This window comes from Acomys russatus, chromosome 9, assembly GCF_903995435.1.
Source record: "Acomys russatus chromosome 9, mAcoRus1.1, whole genome shotgun sequence".
Classification (NCBI taxonomy): Eukaryota; Metazoa; Chordata; class Mammalia; order Rodentia; family Muridae; genus Acomys; species Acomys russatus.
In genome coordinates this window covers 32,690,121-32,713,653 of record NC_067145.1, presented here as the reverse complement: position 1 = coordinate 32,713,653, position 23,533 = coordinate 32,690,121, and the positions used below count along the sequence as shown (strand labels likewise).

Here is a 23,533-nt window from a genome sequence, read left to right as displayed (position 1 = left end):
AACGGAGCCCTGCCCATCCACTCAGCCTGGACACCAGCCTTGCAGCGAGAGTCATTTCCGCCATTTTTTCAGGAAATGACTGGCATTAGACAGCTTGTGTGCACTCACCCACAGGATGTAAGGCCTCTGCACTGATTGTCCAGGCTGTTGCCCAGATGACGTGGGTCCATAACCCAGTCCCCCCCCCCACCCCCTCAGAACCCTCTCTCTATGAAAGTGTCCAGAGGATCTGAGGGGAGAAAAAAGCCTAGTCAGAGGGGCTTGCATGGACAGAGTGTGTCCCTGTCCATCCCCCGCCCCCGCACTTCCCTTACCCCCCCTCCCCCCGCGGCTACTCCCATAGGTCTCACACTGTGTATCCAGAGCAGGCCTGGCTCCTCACTTTAGCCTCCTCGCTGGTCTTCTGGGTCAGGCTACATCTCCTTCACCACCTGGCCTGGGTGTTCCTTACTCTCTGTCTCCGTTTTTTTTTTTTTTTTTTTTTTTTTTTTTTTTTTTTAATCTCTGTGTCTCTATTTCTCCATATATCTCTCTGCACACCCCAGTCTCTTTGTCTTTATTTCTGTCTCTTTCTCTATGTCTGTGTATCTCACTGTCTCTGTCCCATTCTTGTCTTTCTCTGCCTATCCTTGAGTTCCTCCGTGCCTCTCTCTGTCTCTGTCTTTGGTGCCTTTATCTATCTCTCTGTGTATCTCTCTTGGTCTCTGTCCCCTCTATTTCTGTGGGGTTTTTGTTTGTTTGTGTGTTTGTTTGTTTTTTAAGTCCTATCACGGTTCTCTATCAGTCTTAGTTCCTTTGTCTCTGTTTCCTTGTCTCTATCTCTTGTCATGTCTCTGTGGTGTCTCTCTGTGTCTTCCTTCATATTTCTATCTCTCTGTCTCTCTGGATCTTTTTCTATCTCTAGCTTTGTGTCACTCCCTCCCTGTTTCTTTGTCTTTCTTCACTGTCTCCTTCACATTCTGTGGCCAAGATGTTTCAAATGTAAGCTTTATCTCCCCTCTGGCCTCCACCCTACTAGTTCCCCAGTGTGTCTGGTCAAAGGTCAGGCCCATGAACTTGCTCCTCCCTGAGTGATGCCCCTCTTCATCTCAGCCAGGCAGGGCTATCAGTGGGAGTCAGTGGAGGGGAAGTGGATAAAGCTGGGCTTTGGGGGAATTATCATCATCTAGTGGTGTGGATTATTGATTAAAGAAATAAACAGAGACAGAATTTCAACGTCCTATCACAGTTACAGACGAAGAAGACAGTGATGAGAAAAAAAGATGACAGAACGTCAAAAGTCCTGTGAATTCCAGGAAGGTCATGTGTGGCAAGGACATGAGGTGGGGGAAGGTTGGTCAGTAGAGTCCAGGAAAGGCCCTCCTGGAGAGCTGACCCTTGAGGCTGGCGCAAGGTAGGCGGGAAGGGCATTTGAGAAGGGAGGACTGTAAGGGGCATTATCCTTTGCCCTTAGGAAGTTCAGGATAGCTCCCAGGGAAGAGGGAGTCATGAGGTAGGCAGGAGAGGCAGAGGAGAACTGCTCAGAACAGAGGGCATGCCCCACCCAAGTGCTCCTATCCTGCAAAGCATGCAAGAAATGCACACTATCTCTGTTTCTGCTCTTAGACACAACCCCTGGGAACTTTTCCTTGGCCATCCAGCCTCAAAGGCCAAGTAAAGTACTTTACCCCCAGCCTTTCCTGGCACCCATTGCTCATCCCTGGTGTGATGTTGGCTTCTCTGTATCTCCCATCTGGCCACTATGCCCAGGGCAGGACTTCATTGCTGTAGCTGCCTGGCATCAACACAAGCAATCTCCTCATCCTCTGAGTGCTCCCTGGCGGAACAAATCTGGGTGTAGCCACAGGTCCTCTGAGGGGGCACTTAGAGCACAGATCTGTGCCTGGGGAACCCAAGCCAGACTGTGGCACTTCATGTGAGCAGCAACTAGGGAACAGATTGCTGATCTAGGGAAACTTCAGAAAAGATGGTGGGGTGGGCAAAACTCCTGCTCAGTCTCCTACAGGTGAAACAGATTTCTGGGCGCTCCAATAGTCTGGGGAGAGTCAGCATCCTGCTGGCCTTCACAGGACATCAGCAGACACCATCTATTTGATTTGCTGGAGGTCCCGCCCTCTTTCCTGGGAAGTGGGTCTTTCACTGCCCCCCTCCACACCCAACACTGGCCTATGTCTGGGTTTACACAGGGGGAGAGGTGTTCAGGCCTCGGGCAGGACCTCCTGTCAGTGAATGGAGGGGGCGGCTTAGCTGGTTGGGCTGGGTGCCTCTGCAGATAAGGCATTAACAGTGCTGCAGGACGCACCCTGCAGATCTGCTGACGCCTCCTTTCGGCCCAGGTGCTTGGGGTGAGGTGCCAAAGGTTCTCTATAAAGAGCTGGGGCTCTTGGACACCACCACTTGCCCTTTGGCTGCTGAACTGCCTGTGTGTGCCAGGAGGAACCCAGCGACCACCATGGTGAGGCTCGTGCTGCCCAACCCTGGCCTAGAGGACCGGATTCCATCTTTGGATCAATTAGAAGTCATTGAAAAGGAAGAGGCCAGCTCCCGGCCCAAATGGGACAACAAAACCCAGTACATGCTCACCTGTGTGGGCTTCTGTGTGGGACTGGGCAACGTGTGGCGCTTCCCCTACCTATGCCAGAGCCATGGAGGAGGTAGGAGATGGGACCTGGGTCGGGGCTTGGGTGAGGTATGGGTTGAGGGCAAAGCAGGAGTCCCAGAGTAAACAACACGGACCAAGGACGCAGGATGGGCATTCCCCAGGATTCAGCACCGGAGAGGGTTGCAGATGGCGAAGAAGAGCTAGAGCAATGGTCTCAGGTTGTTGGTAAAGGACATGAGCCCTGCCCTTGCCCATGTGAATGGCTGGTTTGTGCTGGGGCTGCAGAACAATCTCCCCCTGGAGATGGGGCTGGTATAGCTAGTTCCCCGAGCTGTCACCACTCCCTGAGGGCAGAACACTCACCTGGGCACACTTTGCAGGTGGGCACTGTATTGTCCCTGTTGGAAGAGGGAAATCTGGGTTTCCAAGCATGATCCTCAGAGGACAGAGCCTGTCTTGCTGGACTCCTGGCTGGCACTGAACTAGCATGGACAGAGAGGAGCTGCCGCACTCACTGACTAGCAAGCCTCAGCTTGTGTGGCAGCCTTTAGGAGAATCTTGGCTTCCCCAGTGAGGCCCCATGTCTCCTCAGCTGCACCCACCCCCTTCAGAGAGCCCCAGGCTCTGGACCCTTGTTGCACTGAAGGTGGTCCACAGCACACTTCCAGGTGGCTCAGGAGGGCACAGATGGGGCACAGAGGTCACAGGCATAGCTTCCCCACTGGCTCGCATATCACTTCTGCAAGTTGATACTACAGCTTTTCTTATCCCTAGCCCCACAAGAGCTGCTATACCAGGAAATGAATACACACACACACACACACACACACTCTCTCTCTCTCTCTCTCTCTCTCACACACACACACACACACACATGCACACATCCACACACACTCGCACACACACACTCATGAACACATCCACACACTCACATATTCTCACACTCATACATGCACACACACACACATATACACACATACACACACACACACACCGTCACAAACAGCCTTGGGGGAGCTTCTGCCTCTGCCTCCTCACCTTGAGCCAAGGCTCTGCCTTCCTAATGTGGTGCTGTCAGTGGAGGTCTGGGCAGGCCTGGCTGCTGTAGAAACTGGCTCTGCTGGGCCTGGGGTGTGCCACAGGTGGGGTTGTATGGGTTCCAGACACTCTCCTCTTACACGGGATTCTCTGACTCAGGAGCTTTCTTCACTTCCAGTTCGTTCAGTCACCCACTGGCACTGTGATGAGAAGTTGTCACAGCAAAGCTGAAATGGCCTCTGTGTTGCTGTGTACGTGTGTAGGTCGGCTGCTTATGACTGCCATTACCTTTCACCCAGACCAGGCTCGACAGCAAACGAAAGAGCTGTCAGTCCCAGGGTTAGCTACCCAGGTGACCTCACCCAGGTCCCAAGTGATCTCAACAGAACTAGCAAAAGGCTTTCCAACCTCTTGTTCTCAGATCCCCTCTACTTTCTGAGGACCACATCTGGATGTAGATGCCCCCACAACAAAGAGAGCATGGCCTTCCTCCCACTTCCACCCAGGTAGGGCACTCTCAGGCTCTCCTGCACTGTCCTGAGGTGGAGGAACTCTGCAGGGGGAGGCAAGGCGCAGATGTGTCAGGTCACTCCTGTGCCTAGGAGAGAAGGGTTGGTCCTGAGTCTGTCCCACAAGAAAATTTCGGGATTTCCACAAGAGCCGTGCCTAAGGTTCAGGTTTCAGTGGGAACTTGATAGGGATTCCTAGCACCTGACACCATTGCTTCTTTGAGCCAACAATGGACTGGGACCTGTAGGGTGTGGCACTGCCCCTGTAGATGTGTGGGGTAGTGGTCTGTGGATCAGGCAGACTTCTGTGCCAACACTGGGAAGACAGGAGGGAGAGGGCAGTGAGGGCTCTGCCCATAACCTTGGTCCCTCGGACACACTGTTCTGAGCCTTGACTTCAGAGGGATAGCCCAGATAAAGTGGGAAGAACGTCTGGAGGAGTCATGTGTCTTTAGGTCACTCTGGCCTTTAACAGCCTCCCCCATGTACCAGACAATCAGAAGGAAGGGAAGTTTGTGTTTGGGCGAGATGGACTCAGGAGAGCAGAACCCAGAGATGGTCATCCTGACCTGAGGGTTGACTTCCTGTTCTTAAGGACTTCTCAGCCACAATTACACAGGGGCTGAAACTCTGGACCCTGGCGGAGAAAGCCAGCATGTGAGGCTGATGCCCTAATCTATCCTACTGAGAGGACTGAGGGCCCCCATGAGCTTTTGGGGTCGGGGAGGGACAACAGACCATGGTAGGAATTGGTAGACAAAGGAACAAGGGAGCTGGGTGGTGTCTTGGGGATCCAGTACTCTTAGACTGTATACCCTGATATCCTGTCTCCTGATAGCTCTCGGGTTTGTCAGCTACACAAACCCCAGTGCAGCATGGGTCAGTGAAGCTGAGCAGACATGAGAACCAGGCAGCCCTGATTCCTCTGCAGCTTTATTCTTGGGAACTTAGACTGCCCACCAACATTTTTATAGCTGGTCACCAACTTCCATAGAGAACCTGGTGAGACGGCCTTGCTCCGGGCCCTCTCCTGAGGACTGTGTACTCAGAGGTAGTGTAGACACAGAGCAGTCCAGGTTCTGCCTCCTAGATCATTCTGCCCTAGTGTTCTCACATGATGGGGGGATAGTGAGGGTGGTTCCAACACTGAGCCTACTTGGGGGATGCACTTGGCAAACCCAGGGAGCACGTCACTGGGCCGGTGACAAGAGGAAGAATGTGTTAGCCTTGTCAGCAGGGCCCTAATCCTACTCTTTTGCACACAGAAGTTACCATATCTACCCATGACACTCAAGAGCCTGCATGGGTGGAGCATGCTCACAAAAGGCATCCTTAGACATGGCTTCCCTCATAGGAAGTCTTAGGACACTGGGGAACCCACCTCTCCTGCTCTGTGTCCAGGCAGCAACAGCACTGTAGTTAAGGTGGGTGTCACGGGTGCTGGCCCGGTTCCTTCCTTCCTTCCTTCAAGGACCACATTGGTGCCCACAGAATGTTCCCAACTTTTCCACGTATCCTTTATATAGTGAGTCCAGCACCCCCTGCTCTAGACCTGGTGACCTTGTTTGTGTACAAGCACTAGCAAGTGTGTGCAACACCCTCCGCCTCCAGCTGGAGAGAGAGAATAGGGTAGACCTCGCTCAGCCTGAAGCCCTTGGGCTCCTCCACTCATTTCCCTTCTCCTCAGCCCTGACTTTTATTTTCCCATCCATGAATCAAATACAGAAAAGGCTGTATTTAAGCTGCATATTCATTTCCCTTGAGTGCCACTTTGCCATGGTCTGTGCTGGTGCTTTTCTCTGTGTAAACAGCAAATGCCGAGGACTGCGGGCAGCATGAAAGGCCTTATCTCTGGGGGACCTTTGGACATTAGTCCTTGGCACTCCATCCTTGAGCTCCAGCTCCGCCCCTGGCCAATACCCATACCCTGTCCACTGCCCCCCACATCATGTGGAGAGCTGGTACAACAGCTCAAAGATGAAGACCCTGTTCAGAGCTGGGACTCTGTCACCTTCCACAGAAGGTCAGGTCTTGTACCAAGTTTGCTGCTGTGAGCTGGGAACACCATATTGGCACCACGCCAGGCACCTCAAGATTGCCAGCAGCTGGCCCGCCCCCACATGCTTGACTCCCCTGCATAGGGCACAGGGAAGACAAGTGCTGGCCTACAATCTTTGGTTCATTTACTTGGCCCACCCCAGGGACCCAAGGGCCTTTAGAGAAAGGAGAGCATCTCTCTCTATTCCTGCAGACCCTCTTTGTCTTTTCTTGTTGCCTGTCTATGACTCCCCTTGTCTTTCGGTTTCTCCTTGTCTCTTATCTCTGTGTGCCTCTCTGTCTCTCATCTCTATCCTCCCTTGTGTCTTTCTGTCTTTCTTTGTCTATCTGTTACAGTCTCTTCGTTTCTATCCCTTCTCATCTCCCTAAACCTTGTTCCTCTCTGCCTCTCTCCTTGACTTTCTTGGATTCTGTCTCTTCCTGTCTCCGTCAGGTAGGATAATGGTGCCCTGGCCCGGAAGAGATGTGGCTGCATACTGAGTGGCGCTCTTCAGATGACTGTCAGGATGTCTTGGTGTTCTTCTGTTATAGGCCCAGTGGCCTTGCCAGAGACACCTGGGCATGAAGGGCTGTGTATGTATGGGACCACGGTGGGTCCACAGCTTTTGGTTCTGGGCCATCCCCAAGGGACTTCCACGAGTCCTTACAGGACAGAATCCCAGGTCAGTGACTAGAGGCTCTTACGTGTTGAAGGGAGTCCAGGCCTTGTACTGGGCCTGCACATTCCTAATTCCAGGTTGCACTCAAGTCTACGCTCTTAGGCCGTGGCTTCAGCTTGAGCCTCGTCCTCCCCAAGCCTCACTGAGACCTCCAACAGAAACAATAGAAAAAGTGGCCGCTCTCAGCCGCAGTTCTCTGCCTGTGTTTTCCTAAGAAGACAGGATGTGGTGGTGTTGGGAGTGAACACCTGTGAAAGTTCTCCTATGCATTGTGATCTCCCCAAAGCTCCTGCCACCTCCTTCCTGTCAGCAGCAGCCTGGTGCTGGCCTTCCTACAAGGCACCTGTGGAGAGGAAACCTGGGCTTCCTGGAAGCAGTACTTCCCATAGGCAGCAGATGTCTATCCTTACTTTAAAATAGTCCTCAAGTACTTAACCTTTTTTTTTGTTTTTGTTTTTGTTTTGAGACAGGGTTTCTCTGTGTAGCCTTGGCTGTCCTGGACTCACTTTGTAGACCAGGCTGGCCTCAAACTCACAACCATCTGCCTGCCTCTGCCTCCCGAGTGCTGGGATTAAAGGCGTGCACCACCATGCCTAGCATTAAGTGCATTCTTAAGGTTGTACAGTCCAACACTGTCCACTTCTAGAATTCTCATCCTTTCCAACTGAAACTGTCCTCATTATCACCACCCCACGTTGCTTCTTGCCCCTGAGACCTCCATTCTATGGTTTCTGTGACTAGATTGTATCTAGGACCTGTACAGTAGACCATTTGGTCTTTTGGTGGCTGGCTTTTACCTAACTCAACAAGTTCTCCACCTTCCTCTATGTGTTGAAATCCCACTGTATGGATGGGTCACAGTGTGTTCGTCCACTCAGCCACTGAATGGTGCTGCTGTGAACATGGTGTCAAACACCTCAAGGTGCTGCTTTCAGTTCTCTTAGGAACATGGAATTGCTGGGTAACGTGGTGGTCCTGTGTCTCATTTTCCCCAGATGTGACCCTACTGCTTTCCATGGTGGTTGCTTTCTTACCAACGCATTGAGCGCTTTAGTCTCCACCTCTGCCTGAGCTTATTAGTTTTTTTTTTTCTGCCTTTGTAGCTATCCTCATGGTGTGATGTGGCACCTCACAATTCGGGCTTGAAATTTCTTCATGGTCAGTGGTGTGAACACCTTTTCATGTGTCTTCTCTGAGCCAGCATCTTTTGGTGGCTTGTGGCCATCATTAAGTTGGATTTTGTTTGAGTTTGTCCTTTAAATATTCTGAGAATTTTAATACCTCACCAGACTTGTAGTTTGCAAATATTTTCTCCTTGTCCACAGGTTGTCTTCTGAAATCTGTTAATAGTGGTGTCTACTTTCTTTTTCTTTTCTTTTTTCTTTTTTTTTAGGAGAGTACTATGTGCATTTCTGGTGCCCACAGAGGTCAGAAGAAAGTGTCAGATCTCCTGTAACTGGAGTTATAGATGGTTGTGAGCCACCACATGGGTACCAGAAATGGAAGGAACTTGGTGCAAGAGCAACACGTGCTTAGCATCCTTTGAGCCATCTCTCTAGTCCATTGTTATCTGTCATACACCATTTAAACTTCTTTCTTTACTATAGCTCTTATAGAAATATAATTAATATACAGGACACTATTGAAGATTGCTTTCTTAAAGCACAGGAGAAACACACTTCCTAATATTAGAGTTTGTTAGGTCTGTAGTACAAAGGGGCTTGCACAGATGAGGGTAATATGGCCAGTTATTTAAGACTGTTACTGTCCTTATTACACTTTGAAGTAAAGAAGACATACCAGCAAATGGGACTGCTCCAAGCCAAAGGGTGCTTGCTTCCTCTCCAACTTGCCCAGCACTGCCCGTAAAGAGGTTCCTTCTCATGCTGGTGTCTGACAGCAGATTTAGCATTAATTGACCAAGCAACGGCACACTGTCCCCGTAGCAGCTAATCTTGGAGGTTGTGATTCTGCCCCTCTGTCTATAAGGCTGTAGTCAGTGAGAGGCCTGGAGCTGACTCATCTGTAGCCAGTAAGCTCCTGTGGGTCTCGGTGTTACTGTCAGTGAGCATGGTGGTGGTGTCACATGCTTTGTTTAATGGCAGTGTTGTTCAAGCCAGCAGGGAGTGTTAACACAGATGATGATGGAGACTCTCTACCTGCTAAGAGACCCTTCCAGGCCGAGAAGTTTGCTGTGGCCCCACTCACGTTGCTTACAACTGCACATCAGCTCTGTTCAAGCACCACAGGGCTGTTGGTGACATCTAACCATTAGAGAGAGGTTTGGAAGTGCTTGTGTCCCCAGGTGGTGTCCTGCACTGTAATGGCATGTCTTGTTTCTTCCCATCCAGGGGCCTTCATGATCCCATTCCTCATCCTTCTGGTGCTCGAGGGCATCCCCTTGCTACACCTGGAGTTTGCCATTGGCCAGCGGCTACGCAAGGGCAGCGTGGGCGTGTGGAGCTCCATTCACCCGGCTCTGAAGGGTGTAGGTGTGTGTCAATGCTCCCAGCTGGCCTGGGCTTTACAGTCTAGTTCCTCCTTAGCCTTCCAAATCAGTTCCAGGCTCACGTTCTCCCGGAGACCCTCAGGGACCTTTCACTAGATTCCATGGGCGTGTGGGTTGCAGCGTCTAGGTCAGGCTGCTTATGGTCATCAGGGAAGAGACAGGCCAGCAGAGGTCGCCTGAGTCTGCAGAGCCCAGGGCACAGGGAGATCTAGATGCTGGGGGGGGTGGTGGTGGTGGAGAGCTTTTAACCCCACTTCCTAGAGCAAAAACCTCCAGGGCCAGAAGGGGGAGCTGCCTGTCTGCTCTGTCCACTCCTACACACTCAGCAAGGACACCCAGCACCGTCCCCAGCCCAGGTATGGTCACTCATTTACGACCCACCTCCAACCTAACTAAGAGGACACGGCTCACTGAGAGCTGAGAATGCAGGTTAGTGGTGTGGGATCTCCAGCCAGGGAAGAGAAGGGCAGGGTCCACGGACAGAGAGTTCAGATGTGTTTTTCTCACAAGCCCAATGCTGGACAGCCCAAAGCCCACACAGTGGTCTCTCCCTCATGTGAAGCCCTTCCTGCCCTTGTCACCCCGTCCCCTGCCTCTCTGCCTGTTACACTTTCCCTCCTCCTCCTCCCTCTCCTCCTCTTTCTCCTCCTCCCTCTCCTCCTCCTCCTATCTTTCTCTCTTTCTTTTCACACACATCTGGCTTTTAGTTTAACAGTCAAAAAAGCATGTTCATGAAACTCCTTACAGGTCAACCTGTTGTCCCCTCCCTGCTTCTTGGCAGAGATTTTCCCGAGTCTACCCAACTGTCTTTGGCTTGGGACTTACTGAGTAGGTCTCCCTGAGGCAGAGCCACCCCCACCGAAGTTGTCAAAAGGCTCTTTGCAGGGGCTCTTGTGACCACTTGCCTGGATAAATCTTCTAGGGCCATAAGTGGAGCAAGTGACGGTGTAGAGTGTGGAGACCTTGATCTCACTCTGCAAGTGGTATCCATTTCTAGGTGTGGCAGGCTGGAAAGCAGGCCCCTCCCATTCTCCCATTGTCTTACAGTCTCCCTGGGAAGGGACAGCATAGATGGGTACCCATGTACTCACTTGCTAGAGGTACCAGTACATCTTCCACAGTGACGTCCCTTCCACAGGCATCGCCTCAATGTTCGTGTCCTTCATGGTGGGCCTGTACTACAACACCATCATCGCCTGGGTCATGTGGTATTTCTTCAACTCCTTTCAGGAACCCCTGCCGTGGAGTGAGTGTCCACTCAACGAGAACCGGACAGGTGAGCCCTTGGCCCTGGAAGGTGGAATGCACATGCCATCCACCATCTCTGCCCATCTGACATGAGGAGAAGAAATGGTTGCTGGGATCTTCTTAGACAGATGGTCATAATTTGTGACCGGATACCCTCTCATTTTCTAAGAGTTGGATGATGAGGCCTAGCAAAAACTAGAGCATCTTTAAGGCAGTAGAACATTTAAACATTTATGTTGTAAGGGCTAGGGAGATAGCATAGTCAGTCTAAACTGTTCACGATAAAGGCATAAGGACCCGAGTTCAATCCCCAGCACCCACTTAAAAAGCCAAGCAAGTGTCACCTCTAAACAGTGAGCTGAGAAAGCAGAGGCAGGAGGATCGTAAGGCCTTGCTGGCCATCCAGCCTAGTCCAGTTAGTGAGGCCAGGTCCCAGTGAGAAACCCTGCTTCGAAAAATAAGATGGCTAGCTCCTGAGAAATGATGCTCAAAAAAATTGATCTCTGGCCTCTGCACATGAGCTTATACACATATGAACACATTCTTCATACACACACACACACACACACACACACACACACACACACACACACACACACATCAATTACATTAATAGTTGAGAGGCTGAGGCAAAAAGCTGGCCACAGTTTGAGGCTGTGAGATCCAGGCCAGTATGGGCTGCAGTGTCACACCCTCTCACAACAAATAGGAATCCACAGCCCAAGAAGAAAGCCTTAAACATGATGATTTCCTGTGTCCTACTGGCCACATGGCTGAGACCATCAGGAGAGGACCATTCGAAGTGTGCAGGTGACTCCAAGTCACCAGCCAGCACTGCTGATAGGTACTAGAGGGTACAGATCATCGGTAGGAGACTTTCTGCTTCCCTCCTCTGTGCTCCTTGGGTCTCTGCACAAAGACACCACTCTGCCACAAATGTCCATTGTCACCATTACCTTCTTAGGGACCTCTCCTATGGAGACAGAGAGGCACAAGTCTTAGCCCAGGACCTGTGTTTGGTAACCACTGTCCTGACTACCACAGGGTAGCTCTGAGGGCTTCACACGAACCTTCAGGAACCATCAAGATGGGCCCCTTTTGGTGGAGGGAGAAGTTATCCCTGGTTTCTTCCAGTAGGAGAGCCCAAGTTGGTTCTTTGAGGAAGAAGTGCCCATGGTAGTGGGTAACGTGGATGAACACAGCCATAGTCACAGAGTCCCAAAGACCATGAGCTGCTGCTTTAGTGGTAATAGGTAGTTTCTTCCAGGAGTCAGGGAAGAGCCGACCAGTGTCTCTTAGCAGACCTCCTGCAGATGAGGACATCTGTGCACACAGGTGTGTGCATGCACCTGTATCAGAGTGCGTGCTGTCCCCATGTGCCCATGTGTGCACACGAGGCTATGTGCACAAGTGTATCCCTTGAACGCCTCAGACCCCAGCTAGGTTCCCGCCACTGAATGTTCCTTCCATGTTGCCCCTTCTCTTGGACTGTTTATGTTGTCCCTACCTTTGACCTGCACCTTGATGTGCGTGCTCATCTGCTTCTGCAGGCTCCGTGGAAGAGTGTGCCAAGAGCTCGTCCGTGGACTATTTCTGGTACCGAGAGACTCTCAACATCTCCACTTCCATCAGTGACTCGGGCTCCATCCAGTGGTGGATCCTGCTCTGCCTGACGTGTGCCTGGAGTGTACTGTACGTGTGCATTATCCGTGGCATCGAGACCACTGGGAAGGTGCGGTACACCGCTGAGCATGCTGCCCCCCTGAATTAACCCTTTTCCTTGTCTTACCTCTGCACCCATCCCATACTGTGTCCCCCCCCCCCCCGCCCACTGTGCTCCTCACAGGCCGTGTACGTCACCTCCACCCTGCCCTATGTTGTGCTGACCATCTTCCTCATCCGTGGCTTGACTCTGAAGGGTGCCACCAACGGCATTGTCTTCCTCTTCACACCCAATGTGAGTCTCTGACATCTACCACCTGACTACCCTAGGGCTTCAGATCCCATGGAAGAAGTCCATGGTGGGTTCTCTCTTGGCCTCAGGAGTAGATTATTTCTATATGGTGATGGCCAACTGTCTGATGGCCAGGCCAGTGTGTAGCTGGCTGAAAAGGGCCTGGCAAGGAGCCATCCTATTCCTATTCATGGGGCTTATGTATCCTGGATGGGGACTGTTGGGTGGCTTGACTTTGTTCCTCTGTGTAGAATGGCATCTGCCGATGGGGAGGGAGCTGGCTTCTTCCTTAGTGGAAGGGGAGGCCTGCTTCCTGTAGTTACAGCCAAGTCCCTGAAATGGCAGATCACGGAGCTGGCCAACCCCAACACGTGGCTGGACGCAGGCGCTCAGGTCTTCTACTCCTTCTCACTGGCCTTTGGGGGACTCATCTCCTTCTCCAGCTACAACTCTGTGCAGTGAGTATAGAGTTGGAGGGATGGCCCGCAGGGATGGGGGCTGTGGGACCCTTAGAAGCTCCTGCCACATCACGTGGAAGGAAAAGAAGGAAGGTATTTCCGAAAGCACAGTGCCCAGCAACCAATGTTGGCCAGTGTGACTCAGCAGCTGCCCTCTGACTGGTCCTGTCTAAGCACAGAACAGAGCTGGCAGGAAAAGCAGGTACTGGCTTTGGGAGGATCTCTCCTTGCTGGGCCCCTTGATCTTCCCTGCTGCTTGGTCTCGTATGCTCCCTTCTCCACTCAGAACTCTGGGCCTCAGGTATGTTGGTACTCCCAAAACATTCCCTTGAGTCAGGTCAGATCCTGAAGGCTATGACCCTGTCAGCTTTAGACACGCATCTCTTCCCGATACCTTTTGGGAAGGTGCTAAGCTATGAAGAACTCCGCACCAACAGCCAGAGAGAATGTGGATGGTGTTTACTGTCTTCCACAAAGGCTTAGGGATCACCAGCCAGGCTTGGTGCAACCAAACCTGCCCTCTGTGACCAGTGGAGCATCAGGGGAAAGCAGTGGCATCAGACAGTGATTTGAAGTGATGAGCCCGAGGGAGAGCTAGGCAGGAAGTGGGTGGAGGCTCCTGGTAGAGCAAACAGAACTTCATAGACCCAGGATAGGCAAGGCCACAGAGAGACGTAAGGCAGCAGGCAGGGCTAGCACAGAGGCAGAGCCTGACAATAAGACTTTGGGGAGAAGTCTATTCTTGGAAGGCATGGTCTGTGTGCCTGTGGTCTGGGAGGGCAGATCCTTCAGAGGATGTGCTGGAGGTGAGTGGAGGGATAGGTGTTCCATGTGGACCATGGCCTTCTAGTCACTGGATGAATGGGTCTCAGGCTTCAGAAAGCCTCCTCTGGTGCCACGGAGAATGTTCTAGAAGCAACCCTGGAAGTGCCACTGCAGGAGAAGCCCAAATGGAGCTGTGGGTGAACGACACTTTTATGACAGTTTTATTCAGACCACTTGTATTCCATGCAGTTCATCCACATTAGGCTACACGAGCCCAGCATATGAGCCCAGCGCCTGTAGTACATTCACACAGTTGTGCAGTTATCACGTCTATTTCTCGCTGACCTGATACTTCCCTGACGTAGAGCGTGTTGGTGCCACAGTTCTGTGTGGCTGGCTGACCATTTGCTGTGTGGTCAACCTGAACGTGCTTACCCATGCCCTGCAGGGACTTTAGCTGTTTCCATTTTCAGAGTTGCAAGTGGCTGCTGTGGTCTGGTCTATACCTGGGAGGAGCCCTGCCACTATTCCACTCACACGCCACTCCATGACCAGCCGTCTAAAGACCCACCAGGCTGCTCTCCACAGCACCATGCCACAACAAGTTCCTTCCAGCTGTGCAGGGGTGGGGAGGGGGTGTCTCAGTTTCCCTTGCCAACTTGTGATTATCTGTGTTTTGAGGGTAGCCTTCCTTCCAGGTGGCATGACATGGTGCTGTTGACTGATCTGTGTACTCTGCTTTTGACCCAGCGTGAGGCAGCGCCATGACAGCTGTGTTGAGGGTTGGGGGTTGGAACCCTGGGATCAGAAGATTAGGGTGTGTTCAAGATGTGCTGAGTGTCTCCAGATGGGACTCCCCCGAGGCTCCAATCAGGATGTCAGTGTGAGGTCTAGGTCACAGAGGGCTGAGAGTGAGTAAGGGCCAAAACCTTGGGTCAGCCCCTGAGCTGTGGCCACAGCTTCCATGCTTCCCTGAGAGTCATGAACACACAGGGCCATGCTGCCTCTGTGCATACACCCTGCTCTCTCAGCTGGTCAGAAGTACACCAAGGACCTGATCCTAGCACACTCCACCCTGTGCTCTGAGTCAGCATCCGTCCTTCTGAGGGGCACAGATGCTACAAGGCCAAATGGCCAGGATGGCCCTACCTTGCTCCAAACACCGGCCTGGATGGCCAAGTCCCATCTGGAAAATTCTAGAATCTCTTTTCCTCTTTTTTACTTTAGGCAGGTAGCCCACCCCTCTCTGGGATTCTCCTAGCCCTTGGGGCTATAAACTGAATTACTTTTACAAATACTAATTTATAATTGCTCTCATAAACAGAATCATATGGCACAAATAAGTACAACTCCATCTTTAGAGAGGTCTGGGTTGGGAGAGATGTTTCAAGCAGTAGAGAACGTGGTTTGGAATCCTCTAGCTCATGGGGACCCCTGTACCTGGAAGTGAAAGGTCAAGGTCAAGTGACCTTTTTTTTGGAGACAGGGTTTCTCTGTATAATCTTGGCTGTTCTGGATTCGCTTTGTAGACCAGGCTGGCCTCGAACTTACAGAGATCCTCCTGCCTCTGCCTCCCTGAGTGCTGGCATTAAAGGTGCGTGCCACCATGCCCGGCTCAAATGACCCTTTTGTGAGGCTGACTGTCTGAGGTCCAAGGTGGGATTTGATTTAGGAACCTCCAACTCTTGATACCTGGGCTTTCAGAGGTCACTATAGCTGTGATCTGTGTGGGTAGGAGGACAGCAGCTTGGTTCAGGGTCAGGACACAGACCTCTGGTCACTTTGAGTGCTCTGGGTTCCCCTACATCACCTTGGTCTTTCACTCACTGATGAACACTCAGGAGCCCAGTCTCAGGCCTAGACACACTGGTTCTGCTGTGTGCTGACTTTCAGCACGGGGGGGGGGGGGGGGGGGGGGGGTTGGGGTAGGGCGGGGTATGTCCTCACCTGTGAGTCAGCTATGTTGTCCTGCGGTGACACTGCTCTTGTCCTCAGCAATAACTGTGAGAGGGACTCTGTGATTGTGTCCATCATCAATGGCTTCACATCTGTGTATGCAGCCACCGTGGTCTACTCCATCATTGGCTTCCGAGCCACCGAGCGCTTTGATGACTGTGTCAGCAAGTGAGTTGCCACCCTAGCACTTTGGGCTGTGTTCAGGGGGGCATGCACACAGACCCCACCCTTCTTTGCCCAACCCTTGCCAGTTGAGCCTTTGGGTAACTCCCACCTAGGATGCACAGCAGCCCTTTTTCTCACCTCCAGGAACATCCTGACCCTCATCAATGGGTTTGACCTGCCTGAGGGCAATGTGACCTCAGAGAACTTTGAGGCCTTCCAGCAGTGGTGCAACGCCACCGATCCCGCGGCCTATGCGCAGCTGGAGTTCCAGACCTGTAACATTAACACCTTCCTTTCTGAGGTAGGTGTGGTGATCCCCATGCCATCAAAGTCTCATGTGTGAGCTAGAGAGGATATCCTCTTTTGGTCTTTGTGAGTCATATACTGGGGCTTGACACAGTCAGCATCTTACCCTCCAGGAGTGGCAGAAGTTAAAAATCTGCCAGGAGGAAGAAGCCACGGTTTCATCCATCTCCTGACTTGACTCCTCCAGCCTCTCAAAGCAATTATACAAACACCCCCTGCACCTCCCTTCAGCCCCTCTCACACTTCCCCTAACACCTCAGATTCATGGGCTCTTTTTCTTTGATTGTTGCTGCCATACACACACATATATGCATAGCTGTATTAACACAACCTGCTGGGTCCATTTACTGTGACCTGTGTGTATATTACCTCAGAGTTGATCACTTGGTATTGGATAACCAACTAGGGGGCTTATCTTGGGGAATTCTGATTCTCCTGCTCTCAGCATTCCTTAGTTGCCTGTAGTTCTTTTTTTAGGGGTGCCTGGTCCTTCCCTTTTCCCCTTAGTGAGATTTAGAGGCCCCTACTTCATTAGCATGTCTGTTGGTGTTATTCTTTTTTTTTTGTTTTGTTTTGTTTTTCAAGGCAGGGTTTCTCTGTGTAACAGCTCTGGCTGTCCTGGAACTCACTCTGTAGACGAGGCTGGCCTCAAACTCACAGAGATCCACCTGCTTCTGCCTCCCAAGTGCTGGGATTAAAGGCGTGCACCACCACTGCCCGGCTTATTGATGTTACTCTTGTTCATGTCTTGTTTAGGCGGGTGCTCTGAGCTTGAGGTGTTGTCATAAAAGACAATACCACAGCTGTTTCTCTGATGCTGGGCCTCTTAGCAGTCTTTCTTCCTCCCTCTTTCCTAATGTTCCCTGGACCGTGGGTACCGAGTTGCATTGTAGATGCATCCACTGGGCATAGACACCCTAAGGTCAGTTGCTCTCTACGTTTAGCTGATGCAGAGAGACATCTCTTTGATGAGGGGTGAAGGCTACACTTACCTGTGGGTATGAGGACAGATATTTGGTATGGAGTTAGGAATTATGCTGGCTTAGTAAAGCAGCACAGGTTCTTCTTTTAGGTCTGTGACCTCACTGTTCCAGGGAGTTGGCTTGGTCCAGTGCTGGGCATGATTTCCCTCCTTTTGAATGGGCTTTAAGCTCAGTTAAACAGCCATTGGTTAGTGCCAAGATATGGATGCCACTGTTGAACCTGTGTCCAAAGTGCATGTGCCTTCAGCAATAGGGATTTAACCTTCAACCTCTGGGGAAGCAATCCAGGGCCACAGGAATAGCTGACCCAAGAGGGAGGAGAGGGACAGAAAGCTCAGATGACCTTGTGCATTGGTACAGGGTGTGGAGGGCACGGGCCTGGCCTTCATCGTCTTCACCGAAGCCATCACGAAGATGCCAGTGTCCCCACTGTGGTCGGTGCTCTTCTTTATCATGCTGTTCTGCCTGGGCCTCTCATCTATGTTTGGGAACATGGAGGGTGTGGTTGTACCCCTTCAGGATCTCAATATCACCCCTAAGAAGTGGCCCAAAGAACTGTTGACAGGTATGTATGAAGCCTACCACCCCAGTGAGACCCGCTGTTGCTCCTAGTGGCCATGGTGGGTGCAGCCCTGGCTTGAGCAGCCTTGTAGCCACTCTGCTCCCTGTCTGGCCACAGGCCTCATCTGCTTGGGGACATATCTCATCGCCTTCATTTTCACACTGAACTCAGGCCAGTACTGGCTCTCCCTCCTGGACAGCTATGCTGGCTCCATCCCTCTGTTAATCATCGCCTTTTGTGAGATGTTCGCCGTCGTCTACGTGTATGGAGTGGACAGGTAGGAGGGGAAGCTCCGTGGCAACAGGACCATCTTTAGCAGAATCCTTGTAAGCTGAGCCTGCCAAGTGGGGGATAAGGGAAGGTAGGCAAGCCATGGGATGACATCGTCACTATTGTGCAAGTGACTGTGACATCCTTCACAGGAGTGGGCTGGCGGTGGCTTAGTCCTTGCACTTGGTCCGAGAGGTGGAGAGAGGCCAGAGGGTGAAGGGTTAGCCTTGCTGATGTGGTGCCACCTTTCTTATTAGAAGCAATCTAAACAGCCCCTGCTGTCTATCCAAAGGGCAGGAATTTGCAGGGGTACTCGAGACTGACACACACTAACTTTGGGTGCCGGAGAAAGAAAATACAAATAAAAATTCAGAGGCATCTGACTGCACCACTTGAAAAAAATATATACTCGCCGGGCGTGGTGGCGCACGCCTTTAATCCCAGCACTCGGGAGGCAGAGGCAGGCGGACCGCTGTGAGTTCAAAGCCAGCCTGGTCTACAAAGTGAGTCCAGGATGGCCAAGGCTACACAGAGAAACCCTGTCTCGAAAAACCAAAAAAAAGAAAAAAATATATACTCTAACTATAAACATGACCTTCAGTCTGGGGCCCCAAAAGCAGCACTGGGTCTAGGGAAAAGGTAGAGAGAGAGTGGGAAGCGAGGAAGGGGAAAGGAGGCATGCAAAATGGAGCTCAGGGGGCCTCAGGAGCTCTCTAGAACTCAAGCACAGAAAGGCACAGAGGGCCACTACCAACTGTCAGCTTGACTTACCATCTTCAGGCATCATTGTCATTGCTTGGCAGGGATGCAGGAAGCTACGTCTTCAGGAGAAGCTGCATTAGGACCACTCTAGAATGGTCTGCAGGTATCCGTTAAACTTAAGCTGGTGTAGGCCCTGTTTTGGAAAAGCTGTTTTAAATTGCTCAAAAATGAAAGTTCACAGGGGACATGGACAAGGTTACATCAGCATGAGTGGGACCAGAGGGAGCAATGTGAAAGCTGAGGAGTGCAGGGCCAGCCCTGCGGCTTTTGTTAGGAGGCATCAACAGGGAATGTACCAACTGAAAGCTGGAGTGGCTGCAGCTAGCACATGCACAGTGGTCTGAGTTTCACACCGATGTCAGGGGCAAGGGAAAAGTGATTGCCCAAGGATGTGAAGACTGGCGACAGGTTCAATGGCTCAGTCCCTCAATGGTCCTCACGGAGACTGCATCTAAGTCCTAGTGTCTGCTGGGGCCAGTCTGTTCTGTATGTCTCATTCTGATTACAACAAATCCCTGTATGCTGAAAGGAGTTCTGTCACAGAGCCACCTTTGAGCAGGTGAGGAAATGGTGTGTGTCACCTGACTTTAGAGTGCTGCTGCTCACACAGGGGCTGCCGAGGCTTGTGTGAACTGGAAAGAGGGAAGTCTCATGGCCCACTGCCCTCATTGTCACATGACAAGAAGTGAGGCTGTGAGATCTCTGACAATGAACTCATAGTACAGTTCTGTGGGGATTCCAAACCGCTTAGATGGTAGCTACTGACAGTGACAGCCTGGGACCCTCCTGAGTGCAGGCACACCGTTGTCTGCAAAGTCAGAGGCCCTTATAAAGGAAAGGAGGCTAAGCCACACATTCCAAGATGAAAACCACTGCTCAGATATAGAAAGATGGCCAGCCATTGGCCTTCATGAGCTACCAGTGACACTGACCCTTGACCTCTGCTTGCAGGTTCAACAGGGACATTGAGTTCATGATTGGCCACAAGCCCAACATCTTCTGGCAAGTCACGTGGAGAGTGGTCAGCCCACTGATTATGCTGGTCATCTTCCTCTTCTTTTTCGTGATTGAGGTCAACAAAAGGCTCACCTATAGCGTCTGGGACCCTTCCTACGTGAGTGCCCAGGCAGTGGCTGGATGGAGAGGGAGGAGACCTGAAGGGAAAGCAGAAGCTGAGGAATGAGGGTAGGAGGGGGTGTCAGTGGGGTTTGCAGGCCTCTCTCCCATGTGTTACCTGTGGCTCTCTCCTCAGGTGGAGTTCCCCAAATCGCAGAAGCTCCAATACCCCAACTGGGTGTACGCAGTGGTGGTCATTGTGGCTGGGGTACCCTGCCTCACCATCCCCTGCTTTGCCATCTACAAGCTCATCAGAAACTATTGCCAGAAGTCTGGCGACCACCATGGGCTGGTCAGTACACCATCCACCACCTCTGTGAATGGGGACCTTAAGTACTGAATGGGCCTCACCTGCATAAGGCAGAAGATGGCGTCTAGAGGAGGCAAGAGGCAGGGCCATCGGGGGAAGTGAGCAGTATGTGTGTAAATGTGTGAGTATATATACATGTATTTATGTGTTATACAGATGTGTACACAAGCATTACACAAACATGTGGGCCACATAGGAGTGTTTATGTGTATATTCCAGTTTTACATGTGTATATATAGATGCGTATACACACATGTAGTACATGTGTACATAAGTGTGTATATGTGTAAGTGTGAGTTTATGTATGCATGCTGTGCATATGTTTGTATATATACACTAGGGAGTTGCCTATATATTTGTGTACACATGTATATGCACATATGTGTTATGTGGACTTATATATGTTCATGTGTTAATACATGTGTGCACATATATCTGTGTATACACATATCACACATGAGCATCTATAGATATATGTATGTGGATGTATGAACCAGCACTCACAAACTTAGGTACATGTATGTATGTGTGTATCTTCACATGTGAATTTTGTGTATTATATATGTACATGCATGCACATGTGTATTTGTGTTTGTGCATTGCATACAGGTATGTGCACATGCCTAGGCTGTCTTTGTACACATGGCATACATGTTTAAAATGTGTTTTTACATGCTCTTGATGGAAGTACCTACCACTCTGGCCTGGTTGCCCTCTGCTTACCCTCACCATAGGGCATAGACTACACGGGGACAGACATGGTTCAGGACCTACCTTGTCCTGGAAATTCCTGTCAGAGAGTCAAATGTGAAGGTGTGGAGGCCCCAGGCTGATCTCCTTTCCTTTGAGTGGAAGGTAGGAGGTGAGGCTATGCTACTGGCCTGGCTCCTGGGCATGTTGTCACTGCCTCCTCCTGGCTGACCTTTTGCGCCTTGCTGTGATTGCTGGGCCAAGGCCCCTGCGTTAAAAGTCTCGGCCCTTCTGCTCCTTAAGCAAGCCGGTGGACTGGCAAGGCTGAGGAGGCTTGTCTCAGCCAGACACGACTCACCCTTGCTTCCTGCATGCCTGTTTAGTCATCGCTTGCTGAACAGGCCGCTGGGCAGCCAAGCTGCCTCTTCCTCCTCTGCCGAAGCAGGAGCCATGCTGTGCCTTTCTGAAGAGGGCACGAGCCCGTAAATCTTTAGCCAAATGTTGGAGAAGGAGAGTTACAGACTAACTCAGCTGTGGCCACTGCTGTTGAGAACACTCCAAGAGTCCTGAGCACCCCAGTGACTGTGAAGCCTAGAAGTCTTCAGTCCTGTGGCTTCAGTGTCACCAGGGAAGGCTATGGCTACCTCTCCCCCTCCGCATTGCCCCCAAAAGGCTGGTTGTTTCTGAGTTCACATCCACCCTCAGCCACAGGAACTTGGGACTTTTGGGGTTTGTTACAACAAGCTACTGCCCTCCTCTTTCCATGAAAAAGCCCAAATTTAAGTCAAGTTAGAGTTTCTGAGAATTCTCACAAACAAGGATGAGAGACTGTGGTTGGCCCTGATGCCAGTCACATTCTTCCTACCTGGTGACACCAGCCCCACCCACTACCAGCTGCAGCTCCCGTTGTTGGACATGGAGTCCTCCTACAAGGCACCTTCCTGTACATACTGGGTCTCTGGGTCCCACAACCTAAAGAACCATACAGAGGCAAAGGAGGGTGGTTGGCTCCGGGGTGATACGAAGGGTCTCACACTAAGGAGTGTCAGTGGGTCCCACCCCTGGGCCTCAGAAGCCTCGGCTGGAAAAATACTGATTGGTGCCCATCAGTACATGCCCTGCTGTGTGCATACTGGAGATTCCTTTCTGGTCCTGTGTGGTCTGGCTGGAGGCCAACCAAATTCTCTGCCCTCTCCGGGCCATGCCTTATGTTTAGGCCTTGCGTCTCTGTAAGTGTGACAGAAACCCAGGTTGGTTAATGGGTCTAAAATACATCTCTCTCAATAAAGCACTCCTATTTAATATTCTTGGATTAAGAGTCATTGCTCAGGCATAGAAGCATGATCAGGGCCCATGGCAGGCACCTTGCAGGGATGTGGATGCTGTGCTCAGCAGTCAGCCCTACCTCTCAGACAGCTCTGGATTGGGGGATTTCTTTGAAAAGGTTCCTACAGCCTTACAGAGGGGCAGTGGCAGTGTCGTCCTACACACTCTGTTACCTACAGGCAGGTGACCAGCAGGTCTCTGGTCTTGGAATATGGGGGCTTCATAGGAATGGGGTCAGCTGCAAAGAGAGGTGGTGAGATGGAGGAAGCAGGAGGGGAGAGAATCACAGAAACACGCCTAGCACATGGGTGACACCAAGGGGTTGCCTCCTCTACCCAAGACCCTCCTCCATAACCTCTACTTCTATTTCTTGTCTCATCTCAGCCCATTTCTAATTTTAGCCTCATGCTCAAAATAGAATCTCCCATAAATGCATCTCCCAGAGCTGGCCTTCTGCAGCCTACACATTTGGAATTGTGGCTGCATAGCTGACAGAGCAGTGTGCAGGAGGATGAGAATTTCAGGTCCCAAGGGCTTAAGATGATGCCCTTATCCTGTCCCCAGGGAAAGGCATCACAAGGGAGGAGTCTCAGAATCTGTGGAGCACCACAAACATGTATGGTAGCATCACTCCCTCCTCCCCAGCTACCTCAGGCAACGGTGGGGGACACTAATGCCGAGGATGGAGACAGGAAGAAATCCTTCAAACCCCTGTACACGAGGAAGAGACTTCCTGTGCCAGCCCATCAAAACTGGTTCATAGAGGGCTGTGGGCTATACTCAGCCAGGGTCTCCTGTGCTGTGTCAAGGGTCTGGAGCAGGCGCAGCCTGGGGGTGCAGATGGGTTTTTTTCCCCCTTGACAAATTCAAACCATGGATGTTTAGAACTAGCCACAAAATCCACAGACTGACACCTGAAAACTAAGGGTGCTTGAAGACAAAGCATATGGTAGGCCCCTCCTGACTTCGTGTCCCAGGGAAATAAAGACCAAGTCCAACATCTGCACAAGGCCAAGGCCAGGCCAAGGTCAGCTCCTCACCGCAGCTGCACCTGTGACAGCAATAGAACTGGTACAGTAGGTGTGTGGACAGCAGCATGCACTCTGGGCAGCACATACTGCTCAGTAACAGAACCCAAAGAGCTCCAGGCTGTACTGGGCAAAGACAGCCCATGTAGGCTGTGTGCTTAAAGTCCACTTATAGAACTTGAGAGAAGACAGCATGTGGGCAGCTTGGGTTGCTGGTCCACTGGGGTGAGCAACATAGAAAGAGCAGGTGGTGGCCTGG

The 23,533-nt window shown here is 51.4% G+C and overlaps 1 protein-coding gene across 1 annotated transcript; it reads left to right on the top strand.

Annotated features, from left to right (window-relative positions):
- The first annotated feature begins 2,370 nt into the window (after positions 1-2,370).
- Slc6a19 (solute carrier family 6 member 19) lies at positions 2,371-20,382 on the top strand. Its single transcript, XM_051151079.1, has 12 exons — positions 2,371-2,654; positions 9,218-9,358; positions 10,514-10,651; positions 12,174-12,355; positions 12,470-12,580; positions 12,923-13,035; positions 15,796-15,924; positions 16,066-16,222; positions 17,571-17,775; positions 17,890-18,049; positions 19,756-19,918; positions 20,057-20,382. The coding sequence occupies exons 1-12, from the start codon at positions 2,453-2,455 to the stop codon at positions 20,258-20,260; spliced, it is 1,905 nt and encodes a 634-aa protein (XP_051007036.1). The 5' UTR covers positions 2,371-2,452; the 3' UTR covers positions 20,261-20,382.
- The last annotated feature ends 3,151 nt before the right edge of the window (positions 20,383-23,533 follow it).

Bases quoted from the DNA above. Each gene is read 5' to 3' on its own strand.
- Slc6a19 (XM_051151079.1), top strand. From the start codon at position 2,453: ATGGTGAGGCTCGTGCTGCCCAACCCTGGCCTAGAGGACCGGATTCCA. The intron at 10,652-12,173 runs GTGAGCCCTTGG...CTGCTTCTGCAG, and splicing joins ACTCAACGAGAACCGGACAG to GCTCCGTGGAAGAGTGTGCC. The intron at 17,776-17,889 runs GTATGTATGAAG...GTCTGGCCACAG, and splicing joins GCCCAAAGAACTGTTGACAG to GCCTCATCTGCTTGGGGACA.